Source organism: Myodes glareolus, chromosome 5, assembly GCF_982192425.1.
Source record: "Myodes glareolus chromosome 5, mMyoGla1.1, whole genome shotgun sequence".
Taxonomy (NCBI): Eukaryota; Metazoa; Chordata; class Mammalia; order Rodentia; family Cricetidae; genus Myodes; species Myodes glareolus.
Window position 1 is genome coordinate 80,172,281 of NC_142030.1, and position 27,056 is coordinate 80,199,336.

At 34.2% G+C, this 27,056-nt stretch overlaps 1 protein-coding gene across 6 annotated transcripts in view; it reads right to left on the reverse strand.

Annotated features, from left to right (window-relative positions):
- Window positions 1–2,391: 2,391 nt before the first annotated feature.
- Window positions 2,392–27,056, reverse strand: part of Uchl5 (ubiquitin C-terminal hydrolase L5) — a 41,650-nt gene continuing 16,985 nt past the window's right edge. The window contains exons 4-12 of one of the 6 annotated variants that reach the window (XR_007231344.3): window positions 17,660–17,785; window positions 17,518–17,579; window positions 17,276–17,406; window positions 15,375–15,438; window positions 10,598–10,700; window positions 9,298–9,411; window positions 7,057–7,155; window positions 6,302–6,451; window positions 2,392–2,633 (exon numbers count right to left, since the gene is read on the reverse strand). Coding sequence is in view for 4 of the 6 variants with exons in the window: in XM_048430995.3 (XP_048286952.1) it covers window positions 2,589–2,633; window positions 7,057–7,155; window positions 9,298–9,411; window positions 10,598–10,700; window positions 15,375–15,438; window positions 17,276–17,406; window positions 17,518–17,579; window positions 17,660–17,785 (744 nt within the window). In the remaining 2 variants the exon portion in view is untranslated. Of the gene's footprint in view, window positions 2,634–6,300; window positions 6,452–7,056; window positions 7,156–9,297; window positions 9,412–10,597; window positions 10,701–15,374; window positions 15,439–17,275; window positions 17,407–17,517; window positions 17,580–17,659; window positions 17,786–27,056 lie in introns of those variants that run through there. The other 5 variants (XR_015001403.2, XM_048430995.3, XM_048430996.3 and 2 more) reach the window with 5 other exon arrangements.

Consider the following 27,056-nt stretch of genomic DNA (forward strand, 5'->3'; position numbering starts at 1 on the left):
CTGGAAACAGTCATTGTTACTACTCTATTGAGAGCTAAGTCCACTTCCTCATAAAACTGAAAGACCACATCATCTGAAACTGTTTGTAAATATCTTTTCCCAGATTTACTCCAAATCTTTTGTTAGTTCTGAGTCATCTAGTAATACCATCAGAGACTTTAAAATAATTCTTAGAAATTAGTTTGTAGCCAGGCGGTGGTGACACACACCTTTAATCCCAGGACTCAGGAAGCAGATCCAGGCGGATCTCTGTGAATCTGAGGCCAATCAGGTCTAGCTAAGAGCTGTGACACAGAGAAACCCTGTCTCGAACCACATAGATAGATAGATAGATAGATAGATAGATAGATAGATAGATAGATAGATAGATAGATGATAGATAGATAGAGATGACGAAAGACAAATAATTTATAAATAAGGTAATGAACCAAATAGTGTTTTTTAAAGAAATGAAAATCACCAATAGATATTTTTTTACAGTGTTCAACATCTTTAATCAGGGAAATGCAAATTAAAGTGACTTTGAGGTTCTGTCTCCCCTGAATGAGAATGTACGGAGAAAACAAAGAACAAACTGAGGACATGGGTGGCGCAGCTGGCCTTAATGTGGACGACTGCTCTTAGGGGGACAGACAAGTGCAGCCCCTAAGGAAATCAGTGTGGAGGCTTCTCAAAGACAAAGCGAAACGAAACCAGAACTACCATGTAGTCCAGCTATATACTCATGGGTATCTATTCAAAGGCCTCTAAGACTCCCAGAGATGTTTATTACTGCTCTATTCATAATAGCAAGGAAATGGGATCAGGTGAATGGATAATGAAAACGTGGTACTATACATAACAATCTTATTCATAACAAATTTATTCATCTACAAAGAAAAATAAAGTATCTGCAGAAGAAACGACTAAGTGGGGTGACTCAGAAGATGCATGACACACGATTTCTCTCTCACTAGATCATAGTCTTTAAACTATGAAATTACAAAGGGTCCATAAGACAGATAAGACTGGTTTTGAGGAAGGTTGGGAGGTCAAAAACATGCTTTGTGAAATAAAAATACCAGAATGAGTAAAGAGGAGGAAGATTAAAAAAAAAATATGTATGAAAATGTCAAAACATAAACTACCAGTTTCTATACTAATTTAAATAAATTGAATCTGAATCAAAGCTGGAATTCAAATCTAGAAAATGGGTACACAACTAATCTACTAAATAATTTTACATAAAAATGTTTTTTTTTAAAAAGCCATGTATTGATTTTAAAACTCTGCTTGAATGTTCATAATGAAAATTTCCTTTAAAGTTTAAGTGGGTGGGGGGAAGGACTGGAGAGATGGTTCAGAAGTTAAGAGCACTGGCTGCTCTTAAGCTCCCGAGTACTCCCAGCAACTACTCTCATAATCATCTATAATGAGATCTGCTGCCCTCTTCTGGCATGCAAGTATACATGCAGGCAGAACACTGTATACATAATAAATAAATAAATCTTAAAAAAAATTTAATTTGGAAGAAAAATAGAAACAACTTTTAAGAGACAAAGATCCAGTGTAGGACTGGGCAGTGGTGGCACATGCCTTTAATCCTACTTTAATCCTACACTTGGGAGACAGAGACAAGGATGAGCTCAGCCAACCTGGTCTACAAGAGCAAGTTCCAGCAACCAGGACTGTAATACAGAGAAACCCTGCCTCAAAAATCTTAAAAAAAAAAAAAAAAAAAAAAAAACCCTCCAGTGTCAGGTCTTTAAATCCAATGTGAGATAAAATACATAGCCTCTAGAAACTAAATGGGCACAGAAGAATCCTCTACTACCACTGTAATCTTTTAAAAGAATCAGGTAACAAACTATGAAACCCTTAATTTTAGAAGATCTTGAAAACCTGACAGTAACTCTGAACCCTAAGATTTACAAAATGTTCTGATCTCCAGTTTTGTTTTGAAGCAAAATATTCAGACCTTCCTCAAATAATCCTACAATATAGAAATAAATAACCCCAAACAATTGAAGAAAGTTTGCTAAAATAAAATTGGGAAGTTTATTGTCTTCTTTACAGATAGCAATGTAAATAATTAAAAATTTTATTCTTTCCAAATGACTGGCCTTAAAAAATCAAATTGGTATGAGATAAAATTCAATTTTAAGATCTGCAAAACACATATCAGAAATAAAAATACTGATTATTTTTGTCACAATTAGAAGCAGATGACCCAGTTTAAGTAAGATTTGACATCTGTAAACTGGATAGATTTAAGCTGACAAATAAAAGTATTAATAAGAACAACCACAGATAAAAAGTACCATTTGTGTATTTTCCAAGTCCATACTGTAGGGATATTTGCAGAGTACCAAAACCTCTCAGATCCAATATCAAATAATGGAATTTGGCCAGCACTCTTTATGCCACTTTTATTTAATATGCACTACATGCACATGATGCCAGTAGGGAAGCAGCTTCTGAATCCATGCATAAAGGACAAGACAGACTGGTACTATGCCAAACGTGCACTGAGTCAATTAGGATGTTGTTCAAATTTCCTTAATATTTAATGGTTTCCATGAAAATAAGTGCAGGTCCAAATATCCTCTTCACTTAGTTTCCTGAGCTTTCTTTGCATTCTGTTTTTCTTTTGCCTAAAAGTTAAAGATATAAAAAAAATTAAAGTTTAAAAATTAAACTTCTCAAAGAAAATATTAAAACAAAATGCATCCAATGGTACTTCCAAGAAATGAGATAAGTGTATAGGTCACAGTACTAAAGCTGTATGCTGAACTGTAGTCCGAGTTATTGGCAACATAGAAAAGATAGGCATAAATGAATAAATAAACAAATACTGAGATTTCTGAGTGTGTTCTAAGATACTGAGAACACAGTAGTTTATTATTTAACCCTTGCAACAACTTTTGTTGAATTCTAGTTATCTACCCTCAGTAGATATAAACATCTTTGGTTTACAGAATATGAAATGTAATAATTGTAATAATTCTATAACATCAAACTCAACCATAACAATTCCAAAGGTACACATACTTATCCATTTCTTACTCAAACTAAGTCTAAAAAATTCTTTATACTTTTGTTATATTGGAATAAATGAATTTAACATGGTTTTAGTGAGTTTAATATAACGTCACTAAAAGAATATATCAGTGGTATCAATAAGCTTATTCGACCTAAATGTTTTTCCACATGTCATTTGACCTCATGATTGTACAGCTTCAACACAGTAATTCTATTTGTTCTTGAGTAAGTAAAGAAGTCAAAGCTTATAGACATTACCAAAGTTGACCAAAGCCACACAATTAACAAATAGTGAAGTTTCAAGAGAGGTCCAAGACACTTGTGTTCTCTAGTAGTGCTTTTCAAGATACATGCACCAACTGGGGCCCCTATGTAAATATGTAATGATGATTCAGGAATCAAAATGCCTAATGTTCTACAACTCTAACAAAGTCTCATCTCAGGTGACACCAATTCTACTGGTCTTTGAAAAACAACCAGCAAATTAGAATTCTGTATTATACAATTAAAAGACAGGATAATTAGGACAATTATAACTTTTATTACATTATCAGTTAACTATTATGCAGCAGTATGAAAAAATTGAGAGCTACACAGTAGACTTAATGGATGTGGTGGTACAGCCCTATAATCTCATAATCTCAGTTAATTGGGAAGCTGAGGTAAAAAAAAAAAAAAAGGCTAGTTCAAGGCTAGTTGAATAAAAATAGCTGGGTGTAGCTCAGTGGTAGAGTGCTTACCTACCCTGTGAGAAGCTCTCAGGTTTAACTTCTGCACCAAAAAACAAAAAACAACAACATAGAAAAAAAAAAAAAGACAAACCACACAAAACCAAGAGCAAATTATTATAAAAAATGTGTATAAAATATAGGTACTATCTAAAGTCTAACTACTGCACAAAAACAGCAAAATTAGTTGTTATATGAACACTTTTAATCAGTAAACATAATTAGGAATTTCATATATATACCCTATTCTATACAAAATTTCATTTTTTTTTATTTTGGTTTCTTTATGTTTGAGACAATTTTCCTCATAGCCTAGAAGGCTCTACAGCTCACAGTCCTCCTGTCTAGGCTTCCTAAATGCTGATGCAACACCATCCTCAGAAAAGCTTCCTGTCCTCAAATAATGAAAATACAACTCAATTTTAGGCATAATGTGAAAAAAAGTAAAGTATTTACTATTTTACTTTTGGTCTCTGAATACAGTACAGAATTTTTGCTAAAATTAACAAAAATATTGTGATCATTGCTCTACTTTACTTCTTTATTTAAGGGAAAGAAAAAGTTTTAAAGGTTAGCTACTTATTATCAATTGATTCAAACTTGAATACTGTGAAATCATTTTGGATTCCTCTATCAACTACATTCATGATTTTATATAATAGGCACTAGAAGTTTAAAAAGTTAGAACTGACAACGATTTAGAATTATACAAATATATGCTGAAATCACACACACACACACACACGCAATAACAATTTTTAGTACTGTAAGTATACCTGAATAAATAGAATATTCACAAATGGAATCTTAATCTAGCTAATTTTATGTTTCAAGGAACAGAATTGGTATATGGTACAACAAGTTTTACAACTACTTTTAGGTTACCTCCTGAGCAGTTTTTATGCAAAGTATGCAATTCTCATATAACAAAACCATAAAATTTTAGTCTATGTCTTTATAGTTCTATGACCAAGGGAAAATTAAAGTCTTCTGTTTTGCTTATTTTTCATAAAATGAAAAGATTTTTGTCCTAACTACTTGGACCACAGGCTGTAAGCAGTGTCTCTGGTTGGCATTCAGCATCACTACTTAAAGTGACACATCTTTTCTGTCTTGTTCATCCTACTCCCTCTCACATTCTAGCAGCCATTTTTCCTCAAAGGGTGGTTGGGGCAGGCGCATGAGAATTTCACACATTCCAAATTCAATACTAGAATCTACAGGCAATTCTTCTTGAAAGTACTATGATTAACAAACATAATGAAAGCTTCTTACTGCATATAAATTTAAAATCTAATCCTAATCTATTTTTATCTGTTCCTCAATTTGCTTTCTTTTTAACATGTGCATCCATTTGCAGAATTTCAACATAGTATAATAATTTGTTTTTTCCCTCAAAAAACAATGATAAAATACATTTGCTCGAAGAATATTATTTAGGAACTATTCTGCCTGTCCAAAACTTTTAGCATAATGCTAATACTAATCACACGATACTATTCAGCACCCTATCATTATTTCACCATTTCCCAAACCATTCCGCACATTGGTTGAATAAATTTATTTATCATAACAAAATACCTAGAATATAAGTGCAACTAGACAAATGTGATAACAATTTAAAATAATTCCACCAAATGTTGACTCTAAATACCCTTACAACCTAGCAGTTAGCAATGTATATATTCTTTCTATGTATATGTACAAAGAAAGAATATATACATTGCTTATTAAAATTCTAATTTCTAAAAATTTCTGAAAAATAGGTAAACTAGACAGTCAATAACTACTTTCCTTAAAAAATATACAAACAGAAAGATCAACAGAGCTGGTGTTACACTAATATATATTCACATACTGCCACCTTGTGTCAAAACAATGTGAACTAAGTAACTATGGTTCTAATGCAAAGATGTTCTCTCTAAATTCCCCAAAAATTAAATAATAATCTGGGGAGTATACTGTCATGGAAAAAAATTTTAAATCACACAAAATTTTTACCTAATCTACACAAAAATACTGTATTTGAAAGCAAACTTTAAAGCAAAATTTACATTGTATAAGTAATAATTTGTCCATAGGTTCACTATGAGAAATTTTGTTCAAGATGACCTTGAACACTGAATCCACTTGCTTCCACCTCCAAATACTAGAATTACAGGCATGTACCACCACACCTAACTCTATTTAGCATTTTCAAAACAGAAACAGTTCATGGTGTTTCAAGGAATACTGTATTTAGATATCCTCTTAACAAACAAATATGAGGACCATTAGGTCTTAATTGTTAATAAAGCTCGAAAATTAATTTCCCATCTTAGCGAGGAACATGAACAGAAAAGTCCCATGTGGAAAAGAGAAGAGTTTCAGTCCTCTACAATAAGTCTGCATTTAATGCTAAAGAGTGGGTCGTATGTTTCAAGTAAAAAGGCAACACAAATATATTATGATTCAAATCTCAGTATTATGTGACATCTATAATAAGAAATAATCTGGGACAAAAAATGTATTTGTTTTGTACACTTTAAAATCAATAAGAAAAATATACCTACCATGTATTCTTGTCTTTAAATTAATGGTCCAAATTTTTATTTGCCTAGTAGTGTCTTCTCAAAGTGTTTCTCAAAATGTGGTACACAGATCAGTTGCATTAGAATCACTTGGGGAACTTATTAAACATTCCTTCCCCTACGTGAGAATATCTGGGGAGGGGCCAGGTAACATGTAATTTAAAGAGCATCCAGAGATGGTCATTTTCAGAAAAGCTGATTTACAATATAAACTTACAAACAATTTAACTGCACTTCATTCATCCACAAATATTTTAAAGTGCCTAACAATGAAAAATAAATCAGAATTTTCTACTTATTCATGTTAAATATCCCTCAGTGGGACAGATTCTAGATTCTATTTGCTAGCCAATTAAATCTTGTAATCCCCCCAATGTCCCTTCTAGTTCTAAACTCTATGGTATCAATGCAAAATTTTATAAAATTAGCTAAGAAAAAAAATCCATTATTTCAGTTATTAACACTGAAAAAAAATTGTAAAAGAAAGGAATGCTTTAATACAGAAAAAAAAAACCTGAGCTCTAGACATTAAAATTATGGAATGCTAAAGTCATGGGGAAATGCTTTGTTTTTGTGTTAAAGTATTAGGCTACACTACTTTTCCTAGAATGCAAAACACTAGGCAAAAGAGTAAAACTACAAAAGCTTCATACTTTATATCCATCCACTCATTCCTAAAACAATGTATTGGGGAAGAATCTAATCTGAGTTTGAATAGTCATTACTGCAATACATACCTTTTCTACAAGCGGAATTAACTGCTGGTGTTCTGCTAAGGTCTTTAACAATTCCATAATGAAAGGCAGGTAGTTATGCTTCCTTCTAATATTTTCAATCTGAAAATAAAACACATTTTCTGATTATATTATCCTTTCGTATCCAACATAAAATCTTCCATCCTCATAAACAGTACAAGAAATGAGATTTGATTTCTACTAATAATAAAGACTGTACAACAAAACATGTAGCAAGCAGGCTTTTTAAAAGTCCATTCTAGAAAATGTGCTATGGTATGGGAGGGGGGAGCCCATCCCAAGGATATTTAAAAAACAACCTTAAGGTTTCCAAGATAAATTCACACCCCTGCTACTGTGACTACACAACCGCTAACTAAAACCCAGCCTAATGACACCAGCTTTAGTTTCTGAATATCAACAAATTTTCTTGGGGATTGTTTTATAACAGTGAGGGTAGTGGGAAAAGAAAATCTGTGCTTCATTAAAAAGCAAGTAAACAGCCTCCAAATTATTTGCTTCTAGCCTTTCATGATCACTAAGTTATTATTCATTCCATCTTGATGTTCGATTGAGTGTTCCTTTCCCATAGTTAAAGCTTCTATCACTTGTAAGAAATCTCAACATTCCCTCACATAAATTTGAATTTTTAATTTGTTTTAAACTAGCTGTGATTTGTTACAAGCTCTTATAATTAATTCATAGGTAGGCTGTGGATCTTTTTAGTATTATGTGACATGGATGATAATGGCTGAAGGTACCATCTCTTACTTTCCTATCCCCATAAACCTTGGCCCTTTTTTTTCCTCTGCCTAAAGTATTCTGAGAGCTTGTCCACCTCTCACCTGAGAAAAATCCTACTTGGATTCAGTTCTGGTCCATTTATTTACTTTAATCTTTAAGAGTCATTTGTTGGCTGCTAAGTACAACATGACACTGCTGACACAAGTGAGCAAAAGCAACGAAAATGAAGTCCTTGACTTCAAGCTCCATGTGAATTGCATACACAAGTGCAGCATGCAGTCCCTAAGTTCCCTCCTTCCACTCTCAGCTTACTACACAGACTGGAAGTGAAGGAGGATGGCAGACTAACATAAACGTCGGTGAAAACTAAACAAAATTAAATAAGGATTCTTAAAAACCTAAGAATTTTAAAGCAAAAATCAAGAGACAAACATTAAGTAATTTTAAGGTATAGTGATTTGGTTGTATGTTTAAAATGGGACATATAATAAGGAACAAAAGAGGCTATAAAATATTTAATTTTATTAACAGTACTAGCACATATGTATGAAAATGGTATAATGAGATCCATTATTTTATATGCTAACAAATTCATTTAAAAATTTTTATTATTAAGTCGGGGGGTGGTGGCACATGCCTTTAATCCCAGCACTTGGGAGGCAGGATCTCTGTGAATTCGAGGCCAGCCTGGTCGACAAGAGCTAGTTCCAGGACAGGCTCCAAAGCCACAGAGACACCCTGTCTCAAAAAAAAGAAAAAAATGTATTATTATTACTATTCATGAGGCAAATGAGTAAAGTTCAGAGAAATCAAAATTTTCACACTAAGAAATACAATTTATGCATTAAGTGGAAAGCCTTTTTAATACTAAACAAGTATTAGTATGAACTCATCTTGCACTAAAAACAAAACAAAAAAAAATGCACTTCTTAACCTGAAAAAGTAGTCAGGCAAGCACCTAGTGCTTTGGAGACACAATTTTCACTACTCTGTAGTGGCATGTATCTGTAATCCCAGCACTTGCAAAGGCAGAGGCAGGAAGATCACCCACTGGTTCAAGGCTAACATACTACATACATATTGAGTTAGAGGCCAGGTATGGCTACACAGCCAGGGCTACATTTGAAATGGTCTCAAAAAACATAAATTAATTATTAACTTGCAAAACTGACTGCAAGTATTGATCAAGAAGAACCTGAAACATGTCACATTACACAGCATAGAAATTCTCAAAGCCTATAGATAAGAGGTCCTAGTTATCCCCCATAACTAGGTAAGATGTCCCGGACTTCAGGAAGAACAGTAAGCACAGTGAACTGAGACATCTTATAGGGTAAAAATCTTTTAATAATAGCATTTAAAAAGTGAAACTGTCAAATGCCAGGCAATCAATACCTTATTCTGAAAACTCACAATGATGGGAAGGAAAGCAATCACTTCAACATACCTTCATCTCAAAATTTTCTAAAATGTTAAAGTAGTCCATTCTGAAAAACATACCTTATATCTCTTTAACTTTTGTACTTCTTCTTCAATGAGCATCTGGTTTCTGGCAACTTCTGACTGAATAGCACTTAACACAGTACTACCCTGATCTGTATCCATGGGTTCCTCCTTAGTGAGAAGAAAAAGAAACAGCACCCTAATGACTGTGGCTTAAGTCCTGACTCCATTTAAATGATTAAGATACTATAATTATTTCAAATTTCAATTTAATTCTGGCAAGAATATCAGCCAAATAATAAAAAATTGAAAGGATGAAAGTTCTACATACACCCTCCATATTTCTGTTCTATAATAATACATGATATTTTTACCTGCTACCAATATTGTAACATACTATAGTGCTACAATCCATTAACCTACTAAATATATCTGCTTAAACTCTCCTAAGATGTGATCAAAGGACTTCTAAAAGACTTTCTCTATCATTAGTTCTTTTTTCCAATCATATTTACAGCAGTAAAAAGGTAATCATTAAGATTAGTAAAGATTACAAAGCCCATTCATATATACCTAGTTAACTCCTACAGAAATATACTCTAATTATATAATGAAATAAGAGAAAATAGATAAAATAACTCAATACTGACATTTAGCTCCTGTTAGTCTTTAAGCGTTAGATAAATTTAATTCTAGTGATAATATTTTATGGTAAAGACTATAATCTTCATGCTACATTAAGAAACTGAGAAAAATATCAATTGGAAAAGCTAATAACTAAAACTAAGTAGCACAAATTCCAAATATTTTCCTTTAATCTCCTATTCTAAATGATTGATTGAATCCACTTTGAAAAAGAAAATCAAAGTAATTTTCCCGAGAGAATACAATACCTATTCTGAAATTTTAAACTTAAAGGCCATAGGGAAAGAAGGCTCAGTGGGCAAGAGTGCTTTTTGTTCAAGCATGTTCACCTGAGTTCACACATCAGCAGCCCAAAAAAGCCAGGAAATTGCCACACACATGCCTATAACACTGAAGGATCAAAGAAAGAAATTCTTTGGAACTTGTTGACCACTAGCCTAGCTCCAAGTTTAGTGACAGACTTTGTCTCAAAAACTAATTCAGAGTAACATAACAGGATACTAGATATCCTCCTCCAGCTCCTACACGTATCTCCCCAGCAATCCTCCCAGATATACACAACCAAGGAGATAAATTAGATCAAATTTCACCTTCACTATATGCACAAAAAATTATAACAAAATAAAAATTATAAAATCATTAGTATTAAAATACTTCATTGTGATTATGTATGTATGTGTGGGCATATATAGACATATAGCTGACCACAAACCTCTGCAAGTTGTCTTTGTAACTCGGCTATCTTCTGTTCATATACCATTTTTCTGTCAGATACAATGGCCATTAAATTAAATCGAATTTCACCTTCACTATACCTACAAAAAAAGTTTAAAATATATAAAAATTATAAAATCCTTAGTATTACTATATTACATTCTGATTAACTATCATTAAACTAACAATAAAAATTGGCATTTTAAGAAGATTTTGTATAAGAAAGAGTATAATGTAGGAAAAGACTACCTAAATTTCATTAATTGCAAGTATTTTTAAATGCTCTACACTACTATGAATTTCACTTAAAACATTTAAAATATCATGTTTTCATCATCATTCCTCTTTGTTATAAGAGATACAATTATTACTTAAGATCTCAGAGAAAAGAATTACACCAAGACTACAGATTTGCTAGACTCTACTGATGATACTATACTGTTTCTTCCAAGTCATGATGTAGTTTATACTGTTAGTTAATATTTTAGGCTTTTATTTATAATTTACAAGTAAATATGAAACATGTGTCATTATTTTAATAAAATATCCTGTTGTAAAATTATTACACTGATTAAAACGCTCACGACAGTAAGAATTGCCATAAAAGTATTATATTAAAAATTAACTGTAACATATAAAAGGCACTTACTCAAGATAACAGAACACTATAAAAATATAAGTCCATACTTGTATTAGTCTATAATTAATTTCACTCATCAGAAAGAACAAAGACCAATATAACTAATGCTTTGAAGTACATGAAAATGTATTAAAATTTCTAGATTTTGTTAAAATTGAAAGAGTTCCATTATTCCTAATTTTCCTATCAAATACAACTGAAATTTGTGGAAATAATGTATTAAAAGGAGAAAGAAAAAGGAAAAATCACAGGCGGAGAGAAGGCAGACAAGTTAAGGAACACAGGCTCCAGAATGACAAGGCAGGGTAATTCTCTGAGTTTTCTTTTTGCCTTACATATTCCAGACTTGAAGCAAAGACAAAAACAAACCAACAACTCCCTTCCCCACCTACATGACAAGCACAGACAAAAAAGACCTAGTAAAAACCTGCTCTCCAATCAAACAAGAAAAGCTGAAGGCTGGAAAGACACAAGCTTTTAGACAACAGTCCCCATACTATACCCAAAAATAACAGTAAAAAGCCAAGATTTCCAACCTCACTATGTGATAATGAGATGCCTCTTGCCTGGGTTAGTGAGAAGAAACGGGAGAGTAAAGCTGTGATTTCCATGTTTGCCAAGTGGTAATAAAAACACCCATCTGAGTATCAGATGCCATCTGATAGCAAAGAAGTCCCTCCCACTTTAGCATTAGAACAGGCATGCGGAGAGCACTAACAAAGAAGCCATACCTCCCCTAGCCAAAGAGGGTCACCAGAAGTCTTGTTGGTAGTCAGAACTCCCACTACTGCCCAGCAGTTAAGAGGAAACCTTTCTTCCTCAGGTGTCAACAGAGGCCAGGTGGGAAATGTGAATTTCTGCTCCTATCTGACAATAATGAGGCAGCAATCCCAATTTACCCTGCCAGCGCAGTGTTGAGTAAAAAGAAATTGAAATAAGATCCAGAATCTTATTATAATAATCAAAATATTCAGGTTCTAGTAGATCTATTCACTGTAGTTGAAAACCATGAAATAAACTGTCAAGCTGCGTAAAAAGGCACTTCATAGTGAGGTGCCGGTCATCAGTACCTTCTGTCAGAACTATCAGAGTCCTTGTGATAGCGTTCAGTTAGCAATTACAGAAAAACAATGAACACATTTTTAGAGAGTCAAATGGGAATTTTACTACTGACTTATATAATAACCAAGACAGAAACCTCAATCGGCAACAGATGGGCTCAACAGCAGAATGGAAGGCAAGACGAAAAGAATCAGTAAATGGAGACAGAAAAACATTCCAATATAAATACAGCCCTGGGCTGGCTGTGGTGATGCATATTTGTAATCCCAGCAGATGCAGATAGACCTATGAGTTTAAGATGGTCTACATAGTGAGTTCCAGGACAGCCAGGGTTACATACAAAGACATTATCTAAAGAAAGGAAAGAATGGGGCAGGGTTTGCAAACATGCAAGCAGTTGGGGACAACAAAAGCCTGGGGAATCCATGGGACCAAATGAGAGATCCAATATTTGAGCACTTGACAGCCAGGAAAAAGAAAACAGTGAATTTTTAAACTTTCCAAGAGATGACAGCTGAAAGCTCCTCAAGTTTAGCAATCTACAAACACACAGATTGAAGAGGAAAAACCTAACCTCTGAAGAAACCTAAAGATAAAGAGAAAAATTCTGAGAGCAGCATAAGAAAAAAAAATATCAAGACCCACAGTGGTCAGACTCCAGGAGTTTAACATTCTCCAAACACTCAAAAGACCACTGATTAAGCATTCTATTTTGTTGTTTTTGTTGCTGTTTTGGCTTTTCGAGACAGTTTCTTTGTATACCCCTGGCTGTCCTGGAACTCACTCTGTAGACCAGGCTGGCCTCGAACTCAGAGATCTGCCTGCCTCTGTCTTCTGAGTGCTGAGATTAGAGGAGTGTGCCACCACCACCTGGCTCTATTAAGCATTCTGTATCTTGTAAGACTTTCCTTCCAAAATGAAACAGAAAAAACTAAGCTACCTCTAAGGAAACTATGGGAGAAAAAAATGGAATATGCTGACAGGGAAGCGACCCGAAAAGAAAAGCCAAAGGAGGCTTCTGAACAGACAAAGATGGCAACAGAAGGAATTCTGGAACATCAACAAAACAGAACAGGAAAAGTAAAAACACAACTCCATATAGTACGTGCATCTCCTCAAAGTTTTCTATGCTCTTTGTTGATGAAAGCAAAAAATTCTACAGCTGATGTTCTCCTAAAGTATGCATAGAGAAACTATGCATAGCAATGATATTGACATACTTTGGACAGTCAAAGTATGAGAAGGAAAGACCTTCACATTACAGTCTTAATTGGTAAAATGCTGACACAAGTAAGATTGATGAAAAACCACTAAAAATCCAGAGAATACACACACAAAAAAAATTCTATAGATAAAAAGAAATGGAATTCTAAAAAATGTCAGAGTAACTAGCAGGAAACAGAAAACAGAAAAGCAAAAAGAATTAAGAGAAAATCTAAAGGGCAGAATTAAACCACACTAATTACATTAAATGTACAAAATATTTTAAGTAATTTCATGTAAATTATATTTGATAAAAATTAACTCAATAAATTAAAAACTGATAGGTTAGATTGGAAAACATCACATGAATATATACTGCCTATAAAAATTCATTTCAAATATGTCATTAGGCAAACAAAATTAAAGGATTGAGAAAAATGTGCATTTTTTTAATAATCAAAATAAAGCAAAAATGGCTATGCTATTAGACAAATCATTCATGGAAAAGAAAACAAAAGTTATATGTTGATTTTAAAAAAAATCAATCCTGAAAAATAAAACACTGATCATAATATGCAGACAGTAAACAACTAAACTAGAAAACATACAAAGCAAAATTGGTAAAAATGAAAGGAGAAACTCAAAGCTGTTCCCTTTTGCAGATCATGTTTGTTTAGGTAGAAAAATGTCATAGTTATAGGCTGAATATACAAAATGCTGGTGAAAGAAATCAAGATCTAAATAAACAAATATACTATAATCAGGAATTGAAAAGCTCAACATAGTAGGTATATCAGTTCTCAAACTGTTAAAAAAAACAACTTTTTTTTAATTCATATCTCACAAAAACTTTTGCAACTGTGACAGAAAATACGCTAAAAAGTGTTGAGAAACAAAGCAACTGTAATGGCTAAAGTAAACTGTGAAGAACGAAATGGAAGTATGAGGTACTGGTCACCAGGTATCAAGGCTCACAGCTACCCTGATCAGGTACATCAGATAGGACCAAAGGAGGCCAAACAGACTGTGACAAAGAAATAGAATCACACATATATGCAGAAATCACATAGAAATTTTTAACAGTTATTGAAGGAATTCAGTGAAAAATAGGTAGCCTTTCAACAACTTGTGATGTAGAAATTGAATATGCATAGGCTAAAGAAACAGACCTTAAAAGCTAAACACCTCACCATACACAAAATCATCTAAAAATAGTTAAGAGTTAAATTAAAAATAAACTATAAACCTCTTAAGGAAAACAAATGAGATGGAATCTAGTGCCTTGCAAAGAACTCTTAAATTTGACAACCAAAACACAGTTCATAGTGGGAAATATTGATAAACTGAACTTGATCAGAATAAAAGACTTTTTTCAAAGAGTGAATAGGCTAAAAAAAAAATCAACTTCTATACTATACATTACTACCCATCAACAAAAACTCAACAGCTGCTGCAAATGTACCTCAGTGGTTGAGTGCCAGCTTAGTGTGCACAAGGTCCTGAATTAGATCCCTAGCACCACACAACAACAATAAAAACCTCTAAAGTATTATGTTGAATAAAGAGATGTAATGCTAAAAGATGACAAAATGTATTCTAGTTTTATAATGTGAAAACATCAAACCCTGAACTGTCAAAACAAAACTAACAAAACTAAACCCTCAGTCAATAGAGATCAATGCTTACTTGCCATATCACTAAAAGAAAATTTCTAAAATATATCTCCAAAAGCATTAATTTAAACAAGAGGAGGTTAGATGTTTAACGTTTAACAAAAAAGAATTAAAACTTTTTTAAATTAAAAATTTAATTAAAATTAAAAAACATTAAAAATCAGATTTATACATCAATGACATTAGTGGAACATTACTTTTGTATCCTTTTCTCTATGACTGGCCTCACTGCACTAATCCAGTCATCTTGATTGCATGCACCTAAAAAGAAATGTCAAACAGTTAAAACAAAAATAGAAAAGACAACATTAACATTTCTCTAAGTTTTAATCAACAATACTCAAGTAAATACAGGACTTAAGTCATGTGTTCTAAAGGTCTCAGTATGTAGTCTACTACTCCTAAAAACAAGCAGTTCTTCTGATGGAGCCTTCCCAGAGCTTGAACTGCAAGTGTGAGCCACCACACAACTTGTCAATTTTTTTAGTTATGGTAAGCTTCAATTCTTACTTTCTGATAACAGAAAGAATACTGTCATTTAACATCATGCCGTGCTATCATGCAATAGACATGAAATAAAACACTTGAGGAAGTAAATAATAAATTAGGAAGATAACTCATCTAAATGGACAACCCTGAGACAACTCACCTAAATGTACACTCAGTGGTTGAGTGCTTGTCTAACACATGGGTATGTTTATTCATAATCTCTCTTTCTCTTTTTCTCTCCCTCCCTCTTTCTTCCCCTACACATAAATTCTTTATCAATTTTTTTAAGGTTATCATGTTTTATAGGTGACAAAACTGAAGGCTTAGAAAAAAAAAAATCCACAAGTTAGTGGCAAAATAAGGACTCAATCCTTATTTTGGTAAGGGAAGTTCTTCTGTGTATATAATGCTTTTATTGATTAATGAATAAAAAAGCTGTTTTGGCCAATGGCTTAGCAGAATAGAACTGGGCGGGGGGACTAAACTAAATGCTGGGAAAAAGACGGTGGAGTCAGTGAGACGCCATGTAGCCAACAGAGGGAAAAGACATTAGGGTTAGGGTTAGTAAGCTGCCAGGTGGAACCTTCCTGGTAGGCCATGACCCATGTGGTAAAATATAAAATAATAAAAATGGGTTAATTTAATATGTAAGAGCTTGCCAGAAATATGCTATAGTGATTGGTCAGGCAGTGATTTAATTAATATAGTTTCTGTGTGGCTATTTCGGGAGTCTGGGTGGCAGCAAAACAAACAAGCAGCCTCTTACAACACAGATTCAAATAAAGCAAAGGTTTGCTTGATTGTAATCTAATACAACAAATAAAGTTAATGAAGTCACAAAAAAGAATTATAATTCTTTCGGGAAGAGCCAGAGTGTAGTTGAGTTTTAGAGTTCTTGCTTAGTATCTATTGTAGGGCTTCGTGAGCATATGCGCTCTCTCTGTGTGTCTGTCTGTCTTGTTTGTCTCTCTCTCAGCCACACACATGCTAGAAGCATTTTTCTTAAGCTATCATAAAAAATATGGCTTTTCCATTATAGCATTTTCACACATACACCTCACTACACTCTGCTTCCATCTGTCGGTTTCCCAAGATGCCCTACGTGATGCCTCCTAGCCACTTCTGGTTAATTCTCTTCTTTCCCTTATTTCTGCTTGCTTGTCACGTGTACTGTACATATGTACTCCACGACCAGTTCCCTTAAGATCATTTCCTCCCCTCTCATGTTCTCCACTGCAAAACTGAGCATGATGTAATCTCTTGTTGTAATCCCAGCAGGAGAGAGACAGAGACAAAGGATCACAAACTCAACCACAGTTTACTTAGAAAGCAAAGTCTCAAAATAAATAAATTTACTTATGTGAGCTATGTGTTGAAAAAGCACATTCCCTTAGGAAAAACTCACAGGCCCCAAATGAATAGTATCAGTAAGCCTTTGCTATATGATCCTATCATTCAATTTCATCAAGTGTTCAAGACCATCATATTACACTACCTCAAAGTAGTTTTCACCCTCAAAATTTAAGTAGAACTGTAGCTAACATAAAGGAAAATATAAAATCTTTTTTCCCTTCTCCAATGTGAAATACCAGAACAGAAAGCAAATTACCTAAATCAATTGGTCCTTCTCTTAATCCATCTAATTCATACAGTCTTCCATTAACTGGAACATAACTGACAAAGTGAAAAGCATCTTCTTCTTTGGCTGATGTCTTTGTATCAAATTCAAACATCTGCTGTCTACATGGAAGAAAAAGGAGTGAGAGCAATACAAAGAGAGAGAGAGAGAGAGAGAAAGGGACACAAAAAACTGATAGAGAGATAACAAATAGACAGACACAAATCCTTTACCTGGCAAAACTGTTGTGCACTTGTCGAATCACATCCGAGTTGCTCAATGCCAACCCTTTCATCTAAAATAATATTGAAAAGTAGCCTATTATAACAAGAACAATCATAAATAGGTCATTTTAAGATTAAGAAGACTACTTACAGCTGCATCAAAACTTTGGGAGAACTCTTTAAATTCTGATAAAGTCTCTCCTAAGTGGACATCTTGATGGGTACAGTTCAGTAACACACTTACGATAGCCTGAGTGGCACAAGCATTATTAATCACCTACACAAATAGAAAAAGGAAGACTACTATAAGTTTGTTTTAAATTTCTTAACCGACAAAACACCCGCCAAACAGTAGTAGTATTCAAAGAGCATTAACAGCCATGGTGCACACCCTTAATCCCAGAGGCAGGCAGATCTCTATGATCTATGATCAAGGCCAACCTGGTCTACAAGAGCTAGTTCCAGGACAGGCACCAAAGCTACACAGAGAAACCCTGACTCAATAAACAAACAAACAAAAAAACCCAAAAGCATTAACATAAATATTTAGTTCCTGCTCTGGTCTACTTCTAGAAACTTGATAAAATCCTTGAGTTGAAGATTCTAGACAGTCAAAGACACTTAGTAACCATTAAGACTGAAAATAAGTCTAGGTAAGAGAGCATGCCCAACCAGTCTAACCTAAAACAACCAACTAAAACAAAAGAATTTGTCTTCCCCACTAATTTAATTCTTCCTTGTGCAGCCCAAGCTTTAACTCCACTAGGTGACTTTTAGTGGAGTGGTGACATTTCCACTCTCATCTGAATGCCCAACAAAAGTGTATACTCTCCACATACTTTCATTAAATCATGTCAGTGTTATCGTATTTTACATTCAACAGACTACATGGACCTTATATAAACATGCGTCAACAAAAAGTTAGTAGTACCTCCTATGTACCAGATAGTTTTCTTTGTATTTTACATATACCAATTATTTTAATATTCCCAACAAACTATTAAAATACTATTTTTATGTTATGTTTATGGAAACTGAGGCATAAAAAAATTAAGTGGTTTCCCAAAGACATATAGCTGAGAGATTCTGACTCTAGAATTTGTGTAGTAGACATCACGCCAAGTTGATTATAAACATATATATGCTTCTTCAACAAAATCATTATGTATTTATAAAATATTATCTTCTACACTGCTCACATGAACTATACATTCAATGTAAACATCAACAAAATGAGATGCAAAGAAAATGGCTAGAGAGATGGCTCAGCAGCTTGCTGCTTTTACAGAGGACCTGGATTTGGTTCACATCAGACTGCTCACAACTGTAGGTAACTCCAGCTCCAAAAACTCCAATGCTTCTAGTCTCTAGGAGCACTCGTGCACATAAACCCACATGCATACACAAGAACATATACATAATTAAAAGCAGAAACAGTGAATCAGACTGGCATTCAGAAAGAAGAGTCCAAGGCAGAGCCAGGGCTCCTCAGTGAGACCCTGTCTCAAAAAACACACAAAACTCTCTCTCTCTTTCTCTCTCTCTCTCTCTCTCTCTCTCTCTATATATATATATATATATATATTATTTGTATATGTGTATATACACACACACACACACACACACACATATACACACATACACACACACACACACACACACAAAACAACGAATGAGGTAAATTCTGGCTCCTTATGAGGAAAATAATACTTTTTTTCAAAGAGGTATGAGAAGATAATCAATTGGCAGAAAACAACAGAGGAGGACACCATACATCCTGTTTTAGTCTCTGTATGTATGTAAGAATACATGCCCAAAGATACATATGCATGCAATATACACATAATACATGAAGGATATAATATTAAATTTTAAATATAAAAAGTAAATTCAGAAGGCTGAGATGTAGGATCTCTTAAGCTTCAGTGTTCAACATAGTAAGACCCTATCTCAAAATACAAAATCAAACTAAGTACTGAGATAAGCATGTTGCTCATGAAGAAACTTGAGGAATGAGGAGCCACAGATATGAACAACAGAAAACCAAACTAATATTGAAGAAATAATCTTAACTGATGCATCAGAGGTCCTTTCTAAATAAGCTTTTACATTTTTATAAAACTTTATAAATTTGACTGAATAAAGCAAATAAAATGAAATTCACGCTAAGATATGGAAAGTTTATGTAAAGGAACAAATTAGGGATAAAAGATTTAAGAACTAGAAAGCATTTGCTTTCTTACAAAAGAGGTCATTTGCTAACTTAGAAATCAATGTTCTTAAAGATTTTCTAAACGATTTTTAATACAGAAACTACATAATAAAAAGTGTTTAAGAAAAGCTGAACTGAAATTAAGGAGAGAATTGAAAATATAAACAAGATCAACTAGGTTGCTATCCTAACCCTAATAAAAATGTAAAATACTAAAGGTAGAATATTAATAAAATTACTTTCATGTAAATAAGGAATCTAGAACTCAAGAATGAGTCTAAAATTAAAATATAAAATAAAGAAATGTTAATAACCATATAAAATAACATTAAAAATCCATATCCAAATTGGGAAATTCTAGGGGGAACTCAAGAAGAAATAAATAGCCTGAAGTTTTTATTAAATTTAGAGTAGTTTACAAGAGTTTCACAAGTGCCAAACCAAGACGACCTTACAGGCCAAATCTACCAAATTTTTTGGGGGTGGGGGGAGGAAATCATCTTGTTTGTTGTTCTGCTTTACTTTTTCAAGATAGGTCTCACCAGGCTGGCCTCGAACTCTCAGAGAGTTGCCTGCCTCTACCTCCTGAGTGCAGGGTTTAAAGGGGTAGGTCACTACGCCTAGCACTGAAAAACAATCATCCTAACTTTATAAAAATTCTTCAAGATAATATAAATAGGGGGCTGGAGAGATGGCTCAGTGGTTAAGAGCATTGCCTGCTCTTCCAAAGGTCCTTAGTTCAATTCTGAGTTCAATTCCAGCAACCATATGGTGGCTCACAACATCTGTAATGAGATCTGGTGCCCTCTCTGGTCTGCGGGCACACATGTAGGCAGATATTGTATGCATAATAAATGAATAAATGTTTAAAAATTAAAAAAAGATAATAAAAATAAAATAAATTCCAACTTATTTCACTGAATTACCATGGCCCTAATACTAAAACTAAACCAGTCAAAACCATTTTGAAAAATTAAGGCACATATCGTTTATAAATAGTAATTTAAAAACTTTAAGCAAACTACAACAATATTTAATTCAGTCATAAAGATGGACCACATTATGACCAACTGGTCAGTGAAGGTATGGAAAGGTGAAAAGAGAAAAATTCACCAGCATTAGCCATAGTAACCTACTAAATGAGGAGTACTAACCATGATAATCTAAACAGAAATATAAAAAGTACAGTATCAACCGAGCGGTAGAGGCACATGTCTTTAATTCCAACGCTTGGGAGGCAGAGACAGACAGATCTCTGTTAGTTCAAGGCCAGTCTGGTTTACAGAGCAAGTTCCAGGACAGGTTCCATACCTACAGAGAAACCCTGTCTTGAAAATAAAAAAAGTACATTATCTTTTCATAATAAAAACAATAAATTAATGGCAATACTTTATTTAAAATAAAACATTACAAAACAAGGCAAAGTGAATATACTAAATAGAGTAACAGTAGAAGTAGTCCTTTCAAAGTCTCAAATGATTTTATTGTAGGTAAATGAGCCCAAAGGTTTAGAAAACACACAACTCCTATTACTTGTAGGTGACATAATAATTCAGATGACCATAGAGACAATCACAGCAGGCATATTCTTGGAAAAGAGCAAGAAAGAAGACCTGTTAGTTACTGGCATTTATGAAGAAGCAAAGGTATTAAGACAGTGTATAATGAGACATATCAGTCAATGGATCAGAGTCCAAGCAATATACTCTTCAACATAGACTTTGGGGTACAACATAGGTATAACATAAAGCAAGGAAATAAATGTTTAACAAATTAACTAAGGAAAAAGAATGATAATCTACATGAAAACCATAAAGCTGGACACCTTCTTCACACTACTATATCCAAACCCATCTCCTGAAAACTAAACCATATAGATAAATACCCTTTATAACCGGATAAAGGACAATTTCTGAAATCAAGTATAAAAAGCACTGACTCTACAAGAAATGCTATTCCTCAAAAAAAAAACAAACAAAAAACAAAAAACAAAAAAAAAAAACAAAAACATAACAGTAAGAAGAGAAAAAAAAGCATGTTTCTTTCCTCCACACGGAGGTTCCGGAACTGAGCTCAGGCTGGCAGGTCTGGGGGCAGGCTCTTCCACCTGCTGAGCCATCTTCTTCACTCACAGCTTTCAATTCTTATACTTTGCTAGGAGGACTGTCAATCAGAACTGCTGTTTCAGGGAATGTGTTTAACATCTTCTCCTAAATTACACATCTATATATTACACGAAGTCATCATTCTACTATGTATTCTATGGAGATACATGAAAAATTTACACAAACAAAATAGGAGACAAGAATTAAACCCAGCACTGGCAGACAGAGCAAGTGAATCTCTAAGTTCAAGACCAGCCTGGTCTACAGAATGAGTTCCAGAATGGCCAGGGCTACACAGAGAAACCTTGTCTTAAAAAAACAAAAACCAGGCCAGGTGGTGGAGGCACGCGCCTTTAATCCCAGCACTCAGGAGGCAGAGGTAGGCAGATTTCTGTGAGTTTGAGACCAGCCTGGTCTACAAGAGCTAGTTCCAGAACTGGCTCCAAAGCTGCAGAGAAACCCTGTCTTGAAAAAACCAAAAAAGAAAAATAAATAAAACTAAAAAGAAATGTACAGAAAAGAAAACCCAAATATCAATCAGTAGCAAAGTACATGCAGATTATATAACACACAAAATAAATGAATTATACTGACAACTTATACATGGAATTTAATGAGTAAAAAAGTATCTCAAAATTACATATAGCATACTTTTTACTAAGTAAAAATTTACATACATATCCTTTTTAAAGTTTGTAAAATTACAAAAACTATTTAAAAATGCAAACAAGAATCCTGGGGAGAAGGTTCAGTCAATAAAGTGTTTGCAAAATAAGGTAGTAGTATGATATTTGTGTTTTAATAAATAAAGCATGCCTAAAGATCAGAAGACAAAGCAGTCATAGTAGTCAGCTATACAGGCCAGGGAGTGGTGGCACACACCTTTAATCCCAGGACGTGGGAGACAGAGGGATCTCTCTGAGTTCAAGGACAACTTTAGATTGAATCTAAAAGAGAAACAGCTCACACAAAGGTGATCCCAGAACTTGGGATGCCACGCTTTAATCATAACACTAGGAAGGTGGAGATGGAGTGTTATGGCTGGGCAGAGAGGGAATATAAAGGGGAAGAGACAGGAACTCAGTGGAGTGTGGATTTGATATGTGTGGTGAGCACTGCAGGATGAGCCTTGGTAGATATTAAGATCTCTCTAGTGGCTTGGCTGTTTTCCTTTTCTGATCTTTAGGTTGAACCCCAATATCTGTCTATATCTGTCTCTGAGATTTTATTATTCATGCTCTACCCCAGAACTCACATTAAAAAAAAAATACTGGCATGACAATCATGTTCAGAATCTCAGTGCTGGGGAAGTAGAGGTAAGTAGATATCTGAGCTCCATGGACAGGTAGCCTAGCCTATTTGCTGAGTTCTGGGCTAGTGGGTGATCTTTACTCAAACAAGTAGATGGTGCCTGAGGAATGCCTATGACTGGGCTCTGGCCTCCATACACAAATGCACACATGCACAGATACGGAGAAACATACATACACACACACACACAGAGTGGCAAAGGAGAACAAGAAACAATTCCACATGATGGCTACATTGAATGAAGAAAGGGAAGATACAGATTACATTAGAAACAGTAAGAAAGAGGAAAATAAAAGAAGTTTATTCATATTTTTAGGCATTTATTGTATTTCTTTAAATAAACAATAGCCAAATAAATAAATAAACTATGAGCCAATCATAAGTTTGTTATCAATCAAGATATAAACCACAAATTTGTTATCAATCAGGTATAAATACATATTATTTATTCTTTGTACTCTCAGCAAATTAAGAAAGAAAAATAAAGGCATCACTACTGTCTTCCTCCTCCATTTTCTCAATCTACTCACATACTAAAGATACTGGTTACTTTACTTCTTAAGTATTAAGTATATTCAAATCTATATCCATATCTACTTTCAGTCTTGCTTATTCTCAACTGGAATTTTATTAATATCTATGCTATATTCTACAACATGTCAAAAATACATCCTTGCAATGTAACCAAGGTGATTTTCTAAATGAAAATTTGATCATGTCATCCCTCTGAAAAACATTTTAATAGCTTACTATCATTCACAGAATACAGAGAAGAATCTTAATGAAGGCTACTGAACACATGGACACAGTGGCTATGACTACATGCTTAAGGCCTCTGCAGATCAAGTTAGCATATTAGCACGAACGGGGGAGGGGTTCATGAAGTCCCATACATATGGGGACATTTGGGGAGCTAAAGGCTACTTACTGATGGCTGTTGGAGGAGAGAAGAGGTGGTTTTATTCAGGAACGTGGTCCTTCAGAGACTACTCTGGCACAGTCCTATACCCTTGCACATATAGACAACATTCAGTAGACTTCGTGGGCTTAAAAGCAGAGCACATGAGATGCGGCAGAAACGAGGTTATTAGAGGAGATAAAGGGAGGAAGTGAGTAGAAAGGCTTGAGGGGTGGATTTGACCAATACGTATTATATGTATATATGAAATTCTCAAGCAGTAAAAGTCTCTCAAATAATAGAGTGTTAAGATTTTTAGATGTTTAAAATAATCGAAAGTTCTAGGAATACTGATTTATTGTCCCTGAATCTCATAAATAACATGTAGGAATTTGAAAATTTTGAGAAACTTATTTTTTTCACTGTTTAATTCTAAAATGTTTCACTGATGCTTAATAAGCAAACAAAAAAGGAAAGTGTCAATCAACCTAAAGTACACTATGTGATCTGTGCCTTTGCTTCAGGTATAACTTGACAGTTGTTTCCTAGTATCTACCTGTGTTTCTTGAATAAGACTTGAATGCCCAAATTTCGTCCTGGTCCATGGTGACCTGGAATAAAGACAATCTTCCTAGTTTCCTTTGCTAATTCAAGTTACCGAGTTTAATTTAAAAAGAATTAAGCATGTAACAGTGACAAACTCTACAAATGTCCATAAAGACAACAGAGTGTGCTGCCTGCCTTCTACCATCTGAAATCTGGAACTGTGGTAGAAGGACCAAACTGGCAATCATCTTGGACCATAAAGAAACCTCTGAAATAGCAGACATGCACAAAGGAACAAAACTGTTGCGTAACAAAACAAACCTCAACAAATAAAAAAAAAATTGGAATAACCCAATGTACCTTATCAGATCACCATGGTATAAAACTAAAAGTCAACAGCAATAATAATTTCAGAAAACCCACAAACACATGGAAATTCAACAATGCTCACCTGAATCATAAATGGGTCAAGAAAGAAATAAAGGGGGAAATTAAAGACTTCCTAAAATCCAATGAAAATGACCACACAACATACCCAAATTTATGGGACACAATGAAAACAGTGTTTAAGAGGAAAGTTCATAGCACTAAATGCCTACATAAAGAAACTGGAAAAATCCCACACTAGTGAATTTAAACATTTGAAAACTTTAGAACAAAAAGAAGCAAACTCACCAAAGAGAACTAGATGGCAGGAAATAATCAAAGTGAGAGCTGAAATCAACAAAATAGAAATAAAGAAAACAATACAAAGAATCAATGAGACAAAGAGCTGGTTCTTCGCGAAAATCATCAAAATAGACAAACTTTTATCCAAGCTAACCAAAAGGCAGAGAGAGATATCCAAATTAACAAAATCAGAAATGAAAAGGGGGACATAACAACAGTCACAATGGAAAAACGGAGAATCATCAGGTCATATTTCAAAAACCTGCACTCCACAAAATTGGAAAACTTAAAGGAAGTGGACAACTTTCTGGATAAATATCACTTACCAAAATTAAGTCAAGACCAGATAAGCAAACTAAACAGACCAATAACTGCTGAAGAAATAGAAACAGTCATCAAAAGTCTCCCAATCAAAAAAAGCCCAGGACTAGATGGTTTCAGCTCAGAATTCTACAAGACTTTCAAAGAAGTAATACAATACTCCTCCAATTATTCCACACAAAAGAAACAGAAGGAACATTGCCAAACTCTTTTTTTGCTTTGTTTTGTTTTGTTTTTCGAGACAGGATTTTTCTGTAGCTGAGGCTGTCCTGGAACTAGCTCTTTTAGACCAGGCTGGTCTTAAACTCACAGAGATCCATCTACCTCTGCCTCCTGAGTGCTGGGATTAAAGGCATGTGCCACCACCGCCTGGCCAAACTCTTTTTATGAAGCTACAATTACCCTGATACCCAAACCACAGAAAGACATTACTAGGAAAGAGAATTACAGACCAATCTCACTCATGAACAATGATGCAAAATACTAAATAAAATACTAGCAAATCGAATCCAAGAACACATCAGAACCATCATCCACCATGATCAAGTCGGCTTCATCCCACAGATGCAGGGATGGTTCAACATACAAAAATCTGTCAACTTAATCTACCATATGAACAAGCTGAAAAATAAAAACCACATGATCATCTCATTAGATGCCAAAAAAGCTTTTGACAAAATACAACATCCCTTCATGATAAGGGTCTTGGAGAGAGCAGGGATACAAGGAACATACCTAAACATAATAAAGGCAATATATAGCAAGCCAACAGCCAACATCAAACTAAATGGAGAGAAACTCCCAGCGATTCCACTGAAACCAGGGACAAGACAAGGTTGTCCACTCTCTCTGTATATATTCAATATAGTTCTTGAGGTCCTAGCTAGAGCAATAAGCCACAAAAAGGAGATCAAGGGGATACAAATTGGAAAAAGAAGTCAAACCCTCACCGTTTGCTGATGAAATGATAATTTACATAAGTGATCGCAAAAATTCTACCAAGGAACTTCTACAACTAATAAATACTTTCAGCAATGTAGTAGGATACAAGATTAACTAAAAAATATCAGTAGCCCTCCTATACACAGATGATAAAAAGGCTGGGGAAGAAATTAGAGAATCAACACCACTCACAATAGCCACAAATAGCATAAAATATCTCGGAGTAACTCTAACCAAACAAGTGGAAGATTTGTATGAAAGAACTTTAAATCTTTGAAGAAAGAAATTGAAGAAGACACCAGAAAATGGAAAGATCTCCCATGCTCTTGGGTAAGCAGAATTAACGTAGTAAAAATGGCAATCTTACCAAAAGCAATCTACAGATTGAACACAATGCCCATCAAAATCCCAGAAAAAGTCTTCAAAGACCTTGAAAGAATGGTACTCAACTTCATATGGAAAATTAAAGAACTCAAGATAGTCAAAACAATCATGTACAATAAAAGAACTTCTGGAGGCATCACAATCCCTGACCTCAAACTCT